The sequence below is a fragment of the Gymnoscopelus braueri genome, assembly GCF_963280865.1.
Source record: "Gymnoscopelus braueri genome assembly, chromosome: 5".
NCBI lineage: Eukaryota > Metazoa > Chordata > Actinopteri > Myctophiformes > Myctophidae > Gymnoscopelus > Gymnoscopelus braueri.
In genome coordinates this window covers 45,513,441-45,527,800 of record NC_137606.1, presented here as the reverse complement: position 1 = coordinate 45,527,800, position 14,360 = coordinate 45,513,441, and the positions used below count along the sequence as shown (strand labels likewise).

General features: G+C 40.3%; 2 protein-coding genes across 4 annotated transcripts in view; one reads left to right on the top strand and one right to left on the bottom strand.

Annotated features, from left to right (window-relative positions):
• Window positions 1-8,336, bottom strand: part of ppp1r13l (protein phosphatase 1, regulatory subunit 13 like) — a 30,666-nt gene extending 22,330 nt beyond the window's left edge. For 2 of the 3 annotated variants that reach the window (XM_080428479.1, XM_080428480.1), the window contains exon 1: window positions 8,141-8,336. The gene's annotated coding sequence lies outside the window, so the exon portion shown is untranslated. The remainder of the gene's footprint in view (window positions 1-8,140) is intronic. The other variant, XM_080428482.1, reaches the window with a different exon arrangement.
• Window positions 8,337-9,930: 1,594 nt separating this feature from the next.
• Window positions 9,931-12,980, top strand: opa3 (outer mitochondrial membrane lipid metabolism regulator OPA3). Its single transcript, XM_080428587.1, has 2 exons — window positions 9,931-10,076; window positions 11,694-12,980. The coding sequence occupies exons 1-2, from the start codon at window positions 9,935-9,937 to the stop codon at window positions 12,035-12,037; spliced, it is 486 nt and encodes a 161-aa protein (XP_080284713.1). The 5' UTR covers window positions 9,931-9,934; the 3' UTR covers window positions 12,038-12,980.
• The last annotated feature ends 1,380 nt before the right edge of the window (window positions 12,981-14,360 follow it).

Below are 14,360 nucleotides of genomic sequence, written 5' to 3'. Positions count from 1 at the left end.
CTGTCTATGAAAAGACTTTCAATGAATTCCCTAAGAGAGTCACAGTCTTTCTTGAAATCTACCAAGAAAAGAAAGTAACATACTTACAAACAATAGCCCACATATCACTGGACGCTCCGAGGAAGACTCTTAGCTTTTTTTTCCTCTTTGCTTTTCTTTGGGTTTTTTTGTGATATGAGCCAAATAAGAGGAAATGTGAGTATTTTGTCCTTGTTGACTTGAAGTTTGAGATGTCCTACCCTTTTAATATCTTTTTGAATATCACTCTAGGTATAAACATAATTATTACTTGACACCATCTATATGTTACCACACAAATGTGACCGATTGGTTGATGTGCAAACTCATTCACACGTTCACATGGACCGATAAAGAGAGAGAGACCTTTGTGTCGTGACTGTGGGAAGTAAAGGGAGATTAAAGAAGACAATAATGATTATGCTCAGCAGAATCCCTGGGTGTGTCTGCACGTGACCTGAAGCTGCACCGCCCTGTTTCCCCTCTCCAGGCTTTTATGTTTTATGTTCCTAACCAACGACTTCTCATTATATGTCAGGCCAATTCTCTGGTTTCTATTCAACTCCTCCTCTCCCGAGGACGCATCCTTTTAATTTCCTGCCTCTCCTCTTTTAGTATCAAACGCTCCTTCATATCCTCTCTCTCTCTCTCTCACACACGCACACGCGCACACACACACACACACACACACACACACACACACACACACACACACACACACACACACACACACACTGAGCTGGGCATTTAGATAGAAGGATAAGAAAATACCTGTGTGACAGGTATTTGACATTTTTAAAAAATCGAGCTGAATTCATAGGCCCGGCGCAGTAAAACAGCAACCTGCAATTTAACTAGCAATAGCTAGCAATATATCGCTAGCTAGCAATGTGACATGTCCACATTGCTAATAGTAGTGTAACTTGCTTTTGGATCATTCGGAATACCGATGCTTCAAAGGCCTCAGAATCAGTCCTATCAGATACGCCAGCCAAAGTAAACATTTGGTTTCATGTGAAATATTAGCCCGCCACTATCTCATCAGATGGCATTGATTTGAAATGGTCTTCATGTGAATAATACATACAATTTATATAGCGCTTTTCTAAGTACTCAAAGTCGCTCAATGCAGACAGCAGCTTGAAACCAAAGGTACTGTAGCCAATGCCTGTAAATGGTAAATGCAGCTGGGAGGCTCTGTGCATTCTTACGTGAAATATCAGGTATCCATGGCACTGCACTCCAGGGGGAACTATAATTAATCAGTTGTTAACTTATTCCTGTCTGTGTCTGTCTGTCACCAGTGTCTGTCAACCCTGGAGTTAACAGAAGGTTTCTAGAAAGTGCTCAGGGCGCATCAGTTCATGCCAATTGGTTCCATCCGTTCCACAAAACATTCCTGGACCTGTGGCTCTCACCCGACCTGTCTAGCGCTGGCATCTGAATTTAGTAATGACCGTGAGATCAGATTCAGAACCCACTATATACAATAGAAACAATATTCCCTAAGTTTCTCTTTGTCCCTGACCCTGTCACACATCTCACAAATCCTTTCTGGATCGTGACAAAAATTGCGAAAATTACTTTCATTTGGTACTTTCTGTATTTGTGAGTGCTCTATTATACAGTATAAAGAGGCAGTAATGTGACACGTTTAGAAGCTGGAGGAGCTGAGGTGACTTTTCGGTTCTGGAGAATTAATTTCCTACTTTTAGACTAAATCTTTGATGGACAAAACCAGACATGCCTGTCCTTAAGTGTACAGCTGCAGATTTATTTTCTGTGGTAGTTGAGATAGTTATTAAAGGACTTCTTGGGGAATTCCTGGTGAAAAACACACACCATAGTTCATCAGGTTTCTCAGAAAGAAAGAGAGCTTTACCAGTACAGAGTTTGGCAGTTTGCCTTAGGTCTGCTGACATGGTGAGGTGTGTGGGTTGAATTTAAAACAACTGGGCTGTGTTTTCCCAGTCGTTCTACTACCAAGGTCTCTGGATAGAAGGGAAGGTTTACGGCGATTCTGGGGGCCCTGAGCTTGCTGTGCCTCTCAAATAATGTCACAGATTTTATTGTTGAATAAATATTGCAGGACCAGTATGATATACACACTATGTTGTCATTTAATTTGTGTAGTCAATCAGTCAGACATCCATACAGGCAACAATGAGTTCATTTTGTGTTAACAAGTAAACAGACGCTCAAGTTCAGGTTCAACCAAGCTTCATCAATCACTCGGTGGACGATCACTCAGTGATTACACACCTTTCAGAATCCTGAAAGCTACAGGTGCAGGACACAGTCTGTCTGTAAACAGCATTTACTACTACTACCTCTCTGCCCTATTATAGCATACCTGAACACTTGGGCTGCACAATATTGTTTCCAGATCGACATCGCAATGTGGTGCACGTGCAATAGAATAGTGACAATGCAAAGCATAACTAAGGCAAATTGGGCCAGTCAGTCACACTGAACTAAAAACTGTTTTACTTCTTTATAGAAAATGAAAACTGGCATTGTTCACAATTTTTTTACCACTAATCTGGATGAAAAACAATGCCAGAGCATTGAACAATCATCCTAATCCTTGATTGATGATACATTCTTTCCAAATGAGCTTTAACTATATATACTGTATATAGATCTGCATATATTTTAACTTTAGATTTACAGTATATACAGATTTGCATATATTTGGTGAAATTATGTAACTAAATATTGAAATGCATATAATGCTCTTTTTTTTCCATATCGTTCAGCCCTAATACTTGCCATCACAGAAACTTAGCTTTGTATCAACCCTTTATATCAATTATATCAATGGTGCCCATGTTGTACCATCTACAGGTAGATTCTAGCCTAATGATTGGGTTAGCCACTCACACAGTTCTAATAAAAAGCTGATCCAGAGTTTCTCTAGCTGATCCAGAGAAACGTAATAATACTGCATCAGCTTATAAGCAGATACTTACCATTAAGACATAAATTGCCCCAGTAATAGTTAACGACTGTGAACATTCTAATTAACAACTGCACACCTTCTGGAGGTGCAAACCCTGCCCGCACAAGAATATCTCATTCTTTGTTTCTCCCTTCCTGAGAGTATGTATGTATTTTCACCAGTAATTTTGAACTTTTCACCCCAAAGGTTTAGGGAAAATATGGCAATTTAGGCATTAAGCAGGCGCTCTTATCCAGATCAGTACAGCCCGGTCCTGGATCTGGATAAGAGCCTGAGGTCAGAGTAAGCAGCATGAACCCTAGTCATCCAACAACAGGAAAGGTATAGTGGTTGGGTAATCAGAATGCTAAGAAAACAAGACCTACAAAATAACTAGGACAGCACATTGACACACATTCTGTGATTTTAAACGTTTCTCAGATGTTAAGAACTGAGGTCTGCAGTTGTTATACATTGTATTCATGTGTGAATTGTGTTTTTGATTCGTTTTATTGTATTTTATGTTGTAATCCCTGCTTGTTTGCGTCCTTGGCCAGGGCTCCCTTGTAAAAAAGATTAACATCTCAATGGGACTCACCTGGTTAACCGCATGAACCCTAGAGTCTGGGGGTCAGGTCTGGTCAGGTCATAACAGACAAACAGTCTGCAAACATTCAGTTTAAATAGAGCAATCTACAAGCCCACTGTGTCACAAGGTGACCACGTTGTGAGGTTGTGGATTGACTATTTTAGGCAAAGAGATTTGGTGTTGAGGAAAAAAGGAGAGAGCCAAGTACAGACCCCTGGGGGACCATGGTCAGCTAGGGTTTAAGTGGTTTTAAATTAAATGAAAAAAAAAAAAAATATTCCATTCACTATGATTAGTGTCTGTGCTAAAGAAAATGCATCACATAAAACAACTCTGTAGGCTATTGTAGGCTATTTTCTCACGAGCCAGAGATAATAATAACCATTATTGTCTGAAGAGTACAGCAGGTACAATTCCAGCAACTACAGACCAAAACACATTACGACAATAACAACTAATTTCATAACACCAAGCAATTATAGTTTACACACAGTTGTTTGCTCGGGACAGGATGCTCCGCCTGCAAGCGCTCAGTCATTCGACTGTGTGGCATCTAGCACTATTCCAACTATCTTCCTCACCTCCGAAGCCACACTGGTGTCCCCACCAGGAATCTCTCGGTGACACACAACATACAGACTGCCGTTCCAACAAGGAGATGTGTCACACAGCCAATGTCTATATGATAGGGGCATCCGGGTGGCACAGGGGTGCCCGGCGAAACTCCTCACCATCAGGTGAAAAGAAGCAGCTTGTGACTCCATGTGTATTGGAGGAGATTGTCATGGCATCAAGTGTATCAGTAGGGCTTACGCGGAGGAGAGTGATTCAACACATGTACTGTATGTACTTAACTGGGGTCAATCAGATAAAAGTCAGTCCCATAATCATAATAATAATTCATAACAGGGGGAATTCAGTTTCAGATTCACCCAGCTGCTCGCTGCTCAGATGACCATGATGAGTGCTCGTGGGGGGGAGCTGTTAGCGTTTCCTCTGACACATGGGACACTTTGACACATATCTGGGCAGGTCGAGGGCTGAACTGGTGACCTTCTGATAACCAGACGGCCTCTCTACCCACTCAGCTACAGTACTGCCGGGAAGCAGAGACAAAACAATGGAATTGTGTATCAGTGTGTGTGTGTGTGTGTGTGTGTGTGTGTGTGTGTGTGTGTGTGTGTGTGTGTGTGTGTGTGTGTGTGTGTGTGTGTGTGTGTGTGTGTGTGTGTGTGTGTGTGTGTGTGTGTGTGTGTGTGTGTGTGTGTGTGTGTGCATGTGCGTGTGTGTGCACATGTGTAAGTACATTTGTGGCCATGTGTTTGAGTATTGTGGATGTCTGTCACAAGTTTACAGGTGTAAAAGAGTGGGTGAATATAAATCTGTGTGTGCTTGTTTGTGCTTGCTTGTTTGTGCTTGTTTGTGCCAGAGAGAGAGAGAAAGAGAGAAAGAGAGAGAGAGAGAGAGAGAGAGAGAGAGAGAGAGAGAGAGAGAGAGAGAGAGAGAGAGAGAGAGAGAGAGAGAGAGAAAGAGAGACACAGAGAAATGTCCACATACTGTATGTCTAACTGTCTATGTATTGTTAGGATCGGAAACAGGGGAAAGTCATATTCCAGGATGGTTGGCATAGTGACAGATGCCTGTCTGCAGGTTTTAACATAGCTCACACAATGCTGCCCAGCTGGTTTTGAGAGACAGTCAGACTGCTGCATAGAACACATGCCGTTCCAAAGCCAATTATTACAAAGGTTGGTATTCTGTTACCTTCAGCATTGTAAAACTTGACATTCAGACGGAGCTGTTCACAGGGGTTCAATGGGCGGCTTAATTTCAAATAAATGAAAAGGTTTGTGGTGACTGGTGAGGATCATATTTACATAATTAACCACTTACAGTCATCCTGCAATGAGAGAGAAAATGTGACTGACTAAATTCCACTTCCAGTATTATATAAGTTGTGGGTTGAGATTGAGATTGAGGTTTGTAACAGTTTGTGGTCATTGCTACTTTGCTATCATCAGTGGTGTAAAGTAACTAAGTACATTTACTTATGTACTGTACTTAAGAGCAATTTTGAAGTATTTTTTACTTCAGTGGAGTATTTCCAATTGTCAATACGTTTACTTCTTTTTTTAACTATATCTCATGTCGCATCGCGACGCGTTGTGAGCTTGTAGATTTGCTATTTTCAAAAGATTTTTTATACATTTTGAAAACTTGAGATGGGAAATAAATTCTGCAAAATTAGTACTTTTACTTTTGGTACTTTAAGTATATTTTGATGCCAATACCTTTGTACTTTTACTCAAGTATAGGCCTTCTTTCACCACTGGGTTTGTGACAGTTTGAGGTCAGTGCTTCTTGCACATCATCAATGTCCAGCCAGTTAAAATAAGCTCCATCACTGGTTCAGACTCAGAGAAGAAAGAAACATCTGATCTCCATTAGCCTAGTTTGAGAGTTATGGTCTGAATAAGCTCCTCCTCACATTCAACCTCACACACACACACACACACACACACACACACACACACACACACACACACACACACACGCACACGCACACGCACACGCACACGCACACACACACACACACACACACACACACACACACACACACACACGACACAATTGAACTAGGAAACCAGACATTTCCAGATGTAAAATAGTAATAATGTAAAATTATAATCAGTGGTGGAAAAAGTTCTCACATTTTTAAGTAAAAGTATCAATACTGCAAACGTATAGAAATACTCTACAAGTAAAAGTCCAGTAATCAAAATGTACTTGAGTAAAAGTGCTAAAGTGTTGGTATCAAAAGTACTTAAAGTACCAAAAGTAGAAAGTAGGCTACTCCTATGCAGTGGTGGAAAGTAACTAAGTACATTTACTTAAGTACTGTACTTAAGTACAATTTTGAGGTATTTGTACTTTACTTGAGTATTTCCAATTTTCAGTACTTTTACTTCTACTCCACTACATCTCGGAGGCAAGTATTGTACTTTTACTCCACTACAATTATTTGAAGACTTTAGTTACTAGTTACTTTTCAGATATAAATTATGAAATTATGAAACATACATTAACCGCTTTAGCCCTATTTTATACATAGGCTATTTGAAAATAGCCGATCTACAAGCTCACAACGTGTCGCGATGCGACGCGTTGTGAGCTTGTAGATCTGCTAGTTTCAAACATTTTAGTACTTTTACTTTTGGTACTTTAAGTACATTTTCATGCCAATACTTTGGTACTTTTACTCAAGTCAATTTTTAATTCCGGACTTTTACTTGTAACAGAGTACTTCTACATTGCAGTATTGATACTTTTACTTAAGTAAAACATTTGAGTACTTTTTCCACCACTGCTCCTATGCAGAATGTCCCATTTCACAAGTTTTCAGATGAAAATAGCAGATACAAGCTCACAATGCCATTCATTGTGAGCTTGTAGATTGGCTATATTCAAATGGCCGAAATGTATACAGAGTGGGTAATGTACATTTTGTAATAATAATCAAAATCTTTAAAGTAACTAGTAGCTAAAGTTGTCAAATAATTGTAGTAGAGTAAAAGTACAATATTTGCCTCTGATATAGTGGAGTCTAAGTGAAAGTACTGAAAATTGGAAATACTCCAGTAAAGTAAAAAAAATACCTCAAAATTGTACAGTACTTTACATGCTCTTAGTTACTTTACACCACTGATTATAATCACACGGACATACATTCTTTGAAAGCTGGTTGACGTACAAATGTAATGTGGGAGCCTGAATCCTCTGTCTGTCACATAATGTCGTTAAGGAACAATAATAACAATGATCCATCCATAACTTTCTTCCATAGTTATCATATAGGCTATATTATATGTGTTAGCCTAACATTGATTGATATACTTTATTTAGTAAGACATGAGAACATCAGTACATGGAAGTACAAATTCACAATACAAGGTCTACTAAACTGGAAGACTCATTAAGCACTGAGCTTGTTTAAGATGAGATCCCCATGCACACAAATCATGATGACATATAAGAGACAGACAGATATACACACTACTATACAGAATGTCATACAATCAGCTTACAGGTTACTGGTATGAAGAGTGAAAAAAATGTACAAGAAAGAACATACACATTATCCCACCACGCAGCGAACGGTACCGCTAAATGCGTGGGATGGAACAAAGTTATGGATAGTTATTGGTTGCCAGTGGTGGAAAAAGTACTCGAATGTTTTACTTAAGTAAAAGTATCAATACTGCAATGTAGACATAGCCTACTCTGTTACAAGTACAAGTTCGGTATTCAAAATCTATTTGGGTAAAAGTACAAAAGCATCAAAATATACTTAAAGTACCAACAGTAAAAGTACTCATTATGCAGAGGGACCCATTTCACAAGTTTTCTTTATGTATAAAAAATACTTGAGTAGCTACTCAAGTATTTTTATACATAAAGAAAACTTGTGAAATGGGCATGTACTTATAGTTACACGACTGTAAATGCGTAGGATGGAAGAAAGTTATGGATTATTATTGCATTATTATTGATTAGACTATTGCGTTCTTGTAGTCACCAAACCCCCTCCTTACCCTCTATAAGAGACCGTTGTTCTTCCACAGTCTTGAAGGCAGAAGAAAATCCAACCGTGATCAAAAAGTTCTTCCCAGGAATCGCAGAGGTTATTCTCTTGTCTTTCTCTCTCTCTGTTTCTCTCTCGTGTGTGTGTGTGTGTGTGTGTGTGTGTGTGTGTGTGTGTGTGTGTGTGTGTGTGTGTGTGTGTGTGTGTGCATGTGCGTGTGTGTACAGTAGCCTAGGCTATGTGTGTGTGTGTGTGTGTGTGTGTGTGTGTGTGTGTGTGTGTGTGTGTGTGTGTGTGTGTGTGCGTGTGTGCGTGTGCGTGTGCGTGTGCGTGTGTGTGTGCGTGTGTGTGTGTGTGTGTGTGTGTGTGTGTGTGTGTGTGTGTGTGTGTGTGTGCCGATCCAGACATTTAGTCATAGCTGCGTATTGACTAAAGTTATTTTGGAACATGGAGTCCAACCCACCGCTGGCTGGTAACCATGGTAACCAACAGGCTGTAATGTAACCCGATACAGGTGTTCCTGCAACCGCTGCATGGCTCACACAGGTAGGATACTCATGGGATAATAATAATAGGATGATCGCTTTAATGTTCATGACATATTTATTCACTCGGATGGACAGGTTTAAGATTTACGATTTTTAAAAATAAATTAAGATTTCTTTATTATTACACTGACCGCTTACTAGTAATATATATTTATTTGATCAAATAATTATATTTAATTATAGAAATATTTAGACAATAGGAACCTAACATTTTATGTGCAGCTTGATTGCGTAACAATGTAATTAAACTGACATTTGCAACTAAGCATGGATATATTTTCGCATTTGAGTAAAATGGTGACGCCCCCCGCCCCCGGTCACTAGGGAAGACAGGACGCAGTGCCGCGCACAGTGTCACTGTCACTCATGAGAAATAACATTTAAAAAAAAATTCTTTGGTATTTTAATTTCGCAACACCTAGCCCTGCTGCAATGGATATCAATATATAGGGGATTTTTGCAAATTAAAATACAAACACAGACACAGTCACACACTCACACCTAATAAATATGCACTTCGCTACAGGTGCCACCATGACATTAATTCCCCTCTGGCCTTGTCAAGCTCCCAAGCCGCGGGGTATCACCATAGAGTTATTGTTATAATATATCGGGTGTCACCAGTTTACTCAAATGCGATAAGAAATCCATGATGCGTGATAGTAGGATGCTCGCCATTTGCACGGCCAGACTACGTAGGCGAAGGGGGAGTGGACCAAGTTGATGCGTCGTGGCGTCATCAACAGCAACGTGGTGCGTGCGTCCCGCCCCTCTCTCATCAGTGTTGCCATGTCGGCTTATTATAAGCGACTTTGGGCTTCTTTTTGCTTGGTAGTTGCGTTTTTTGGGGGCTTGTTTCTAAAGTGTATAGTTGCTTATTTGGGCTTGTTAACTAACTCTTGTTCAAACCAGTGGTTCTCAAACATTTTCATGTCAAGGACCCCCAAATTAATCAATATTTGTAGACCGTACTGAAAATATGTGTGTACCAGAGAGTCCCATACAAGATTTGTGTGGATTTGAAAATATACCACAATCTTCACTTTGTTTCAAGATTTTTCTTTGAAAATAGCAGATTTACAAGCTCACTTGTAGATCGGCTATTTTCAAATAGTCGACGTATATAGGTTTAAAAGTGCTCATGTGGCCTAAACTAAAGTCACTTCTTTTGGGCTTGTTTTCTTAGATCTGGTTGCTTGTTTCTCTCATAAAACCTGGCAACACTGCCCTTCATTCGCATTAGTGTTTCCGCTAAAATGGTGGTTGGTGCCTTCCCCATCGCCAAGCTGCTCTACCTGGGCGTCAGGCAGCTCAGCAAGCCGGTGGCCAACCGCATCAAGGCCGGCGCCAGACGGAGCGAATTCTTCAAGAGCTATATCTGCGGGCCTCCCGCGCAGGGTAAGCGCTTTAGACGGCCGTTAGAGGTGCCTCAATGACGGCTAGAGTTCAGCCACTGTCCCGGAGGTTGTATAAAGTATGGGATGAAAGCGGAGGAGTGAAGCAGCCAATCAGGTTCACTTGGCTCTGATGTTCCGCCAATCGGTGGTGGCTTGTATGGATGTCTGACCAATGGGGGTCAAGGCGATCCTACGGAGGAGGGACTCGTAGGTCATTGAGTAGAGCTAGCGACTAGCATCGCAGTTCCCGCCCACTTCCTGGTTTTTCCTGGTGCCGGAAAAAAAAACTCGATGCATTTTTCCCATTGACATTTCCAAAAATATTTATATAAATTAATTTATTTTTCCAGGGTCCTGGTGAATCATGACCATAAAACGTTTTTTTCTGTGATTTTTTTTTAAAAATTTTATATTTAATGATATGATATACTATATTTAATAAATACCCTCTGTTTTGCCGTTTTCAAAAAAGTTTTTTCACAGAATCAAACGTTTTATGTTATGGTCATGATTCACCAGGACCCTGGATGGCTTGATTCTAGGCTTAAATTAATTGATATAAATATTTTTGGAAATGTCACTGGGAAAAATGCATTGAGTATTTTGCGGTGGAACCCGGAAGGGGCGGGAACTGCGATGTAAAGTAACTAAGTACATTTACTCTTACTTTGATGTACTTTTACTTTATTGGAGTATTTCCAATTTCAGTACCTTTACTACTACTACTACTACTACTACTCCACTACATCGCAGAGGCAAATATACTTTTACTCCACTACAATTATTTAAAAACTTTATTTACTTTGTAGATTTGGATTATTATTACAAAACATACATTAACCACTTCAGCCCTATATTATAATAACAGGGATTTGAAATAATCGGTACTGTGGAGTTGCACCTGCCGCTCAGTAAGTAGCACCCGTTTGTTTGTCCCATTTCTTTTTTTTTGGTTTGTCCTGGGTGGAGGGAGGAGGTATGACTTGGCGTGTGTGTAACTATGCACACTTCACCAGTGGTACCATGATAAACCAATTTGAATGATGAATGAATACCTCCTCTCGTCTTGGAGTTCTTTTGTGGCGTGTTCCAAGTAGCTAGTTATCAAGCAATTGAGTTAGCTAGGAGATAAGGTCTCCCTCCGCTTATAGCCTTGGATCAAGACTATCATAGATGTATTTTATGGAGTCTGACTTTTGCTTTCGTATAGATATGAAAGCAAAAGACAGACTCAATAAAGTCTTATCCAAGGCTACCTCCGCTACAATAACAAAGGAGATTTAGGTTCCTCTGGACCACCCCTGTATCTGTACCTCCTGAATTGGGATTTGCATGGATGGTGTATGAGATTTACAGACTACAGTTATAAATGTAGTCAAAGTGTATGTGAACAATCTACAGTCAATCCACAGTGAATAAATTAGGAAGAGACTTTCTCAGAAGACTTTTCACTCTGTCCCAATGTCTTATTGGTTGTTCTTGTTGTGAAGAATTCGAAATTTGATCTGTGTAAAACGAGTCAAAATGTGCTTTTATTAGAAGTCTACTCTAAACGGGGAGAATATAGAATACAATTAAAAATGTACTGGTGTCATAATAATGCTCTTTATCCTCACAGTTTACCACTGGGTTGAAATGAGAAGCAAGATGCGTATCATGGGGTTCCGGGGCGCCGCCATCAAGCCCCTGAATGAGGAAGCGGCGGCTGAGCTTGGGGCAGAGCTGCTCGGAGAGGGCATCATTTTCCTCATCGGGGGAGGCTGCATGGTGCTAGAGTACAGCAGGCAGGCTGCCAACTCACGCCACAAGGAAGATGAGCTAAATGAGACCATCACCAGTCTACAGACTCAGATAGGAGAGTTGGCCATGACCACAGAGACACTAGGTGCACAGCTCAGAGAAGTCAACAGGCTACTGTTGTCCTTCCCCACACCCAAAAAAGATGCAGGTGTTGGTTCTTAGCCAAGTGGTGATGGGAAATTGGCACTAATGTGTGTAAATGAAGATGTGTGCACCAATGTGGCACTGCCATAACAGCCCAGCTACACACACACATAATTTAACACTGCACCTAAAGCTTGGGTGCAAGAAGTTGACCTACGCATACAAGTATGTTGTGGTTTTGGGTATTTTGCTCATATTTTGAGCAACCAATTGAAAAGGGGATTGCTATGATATTCATAGTGTGATTATTCGGTTTATCTAGTGCCCTTCCATTACAAGTTCAACTGTGTATGTATATATAAAGAAGATGGTGAACATGAAATATCTAGATCTGGTAATGTTATTTCAGTGATCCCATAGTGTTGAACTGCCTGAGTGATGAGCATGCATGCATCACATATTGTGTTATGTTGTGGTTCTCAATCATGGTATCGGTGAACCAGACTACTACAAGTCTGCGTTTCTGTAATACCAGATAGCTAACCGCTTTCACCTGCCAATCCAGGATTTAATAAGTCTGGCTTAGATGGGTAGACTGGTTCTCCAGTACTAGAGTTGAGAACCACAGGTCCAATGCAGAGATATGAAAACCTTTTTTTTTTTGCAATAACGCGCAGCAAACCGATTGTCATAAGTATCTGCCGGTAGTTTATTTGGCAATAATCCATCCCATTCATCATCAGTTAGACATATTTACACTTTGAATCTCTTTGTTGGCTAGTTGAGATTGTGATTATGTGGCTTTGGCATGTTGTAAATGGTTGATGTAAATTACTTGAAAATAAACATTAAATGCTATGATGCATTTTCACATGTCTATCATTCCTCAAATCATGTGATGATTGACCTATTGTATTCAAAGGAACTCTAATAGATTGAAGCCTGTGTGTGGGAAAGCTAGTGATCAGGCACCTGGATCAGGAAGGTATGGAAATTAAGTTGAGCAAAGAAGGACAAAAAGCACCTTACAATAAAAAGGAGCTGCTCCAGTGTCCTCTCCTTCTTCACTGCTTGCCTTGTCTGGCTGAGGCGTGGTGGTATTCCTCTTCTCAAGGACAAACAGTTTGGAGGAAAGATTCAAGAAATATGTAGCTAGGTTCGACATCTTTATCAGATTCAGAAAATGGTTAACTAAGTAGTCAATTTAACACATAAAAAAAATCTGACTTGCACATAGCTTGTTAAATGAGGTTTATGTGATCATTGACAGGATGGGCCAGTTGACCATGTTGGAAGATAACCAGAGAGGCAGGAGTCTAGATACAATAAGCTGAAAGAAATGGGAGTTCAGGAGATTAACTAATTCCATTAATAATAGAAGATGTCGCTCTATTCTTGTCTAACGGGTTTAGAAGACAAAATGAACCATTATCAGGGATATCAGAGTTTGCAAAAACAAGGCATGGATTTATACAAAAGAATGCTAAAATGATAACCCTAGAATATCTGTGATATTACATACATTTCATGTATTCCAAATACACAGCCATAGATCGGTTCTATCCCCGCCCGGTTAGCGGACTAATCTGGGCGGCCTTTATATGTGTTGGACTGTGTGTGTCCTCACCCAATAACTAATTCCTAAGACTTGGAGTCAGATATTGTCCTCTGGTTTCATATCCATTTGAAAGTTCTGGCAGAAAACGTTTGTTTAGTTAAATATCTCCACTTTTCCACGAGCTGCACATGGACGACATTCTCTCCAGGCGACAGAGCCAGAAATGAGTGCAGGACTGAACATAAAACTTCCTTTTAGGAACTTATGTATGGGCACACAATTGGAAGGTGGTGTGATTAATTACCCCACACCAATCCCAAAGCACCCGTCAATTGTGTGCCCTATACCTTTGTGCTTCCCAAACATTGACTGTTCCCAAAGGAAGTTTTCATATGTTCAGTCCAGCAGTCATTTCGGGCCCGGCCCCGTCGCTGACCGAGAATGTCGTCTGTGAATCTCGTGGAAAAGTGGAGAACTTTTACTAAACACACGTTTTCTGCCAGAACTTTCAAATGGATATGCAACTAGAAAACAATATCTGACTCCAAGTCTCAGGAATTAATTATTGGGTGAGGACACACGCAGCGCTGTGAAGTTTAATGCCGCCCAGATGCCTACTAAACCGGCGGGGATAGGAGTCGGGACCGATCTTGTCGTGTATTCGGAAATGTATAATATCACAGACACTCTAGGGCTAAACCCAGATAAGCCCTCAGGGCTTGTTTCCATTAAGGTCCTGTGTATTGAGAGAACGGGTTTATGAAGACAAAATGAAACATTATCAGGGATATCAGAGAATTCCATTAATGATAGAACATGTCTAACATGTCGCTCTATTATTTG

Bases quoted from the DNA above. Each gene is read 5' to 3' on its own strand.
- opa3 (XM_080428587.1), top strand. From the start codon at position 9,935: ATGGTGGTTGGTGCCTTCCCCATCGCCAAGCTGCTCTACCTGGGCGTC. The intron at 10,077-11,693 runs GTAAGCGCTTTA...TTATCCTCACAG, and splicing joins CTGCGGGCCTCCCGCGCAGG to TTTACCACTGGGTTGAAATG.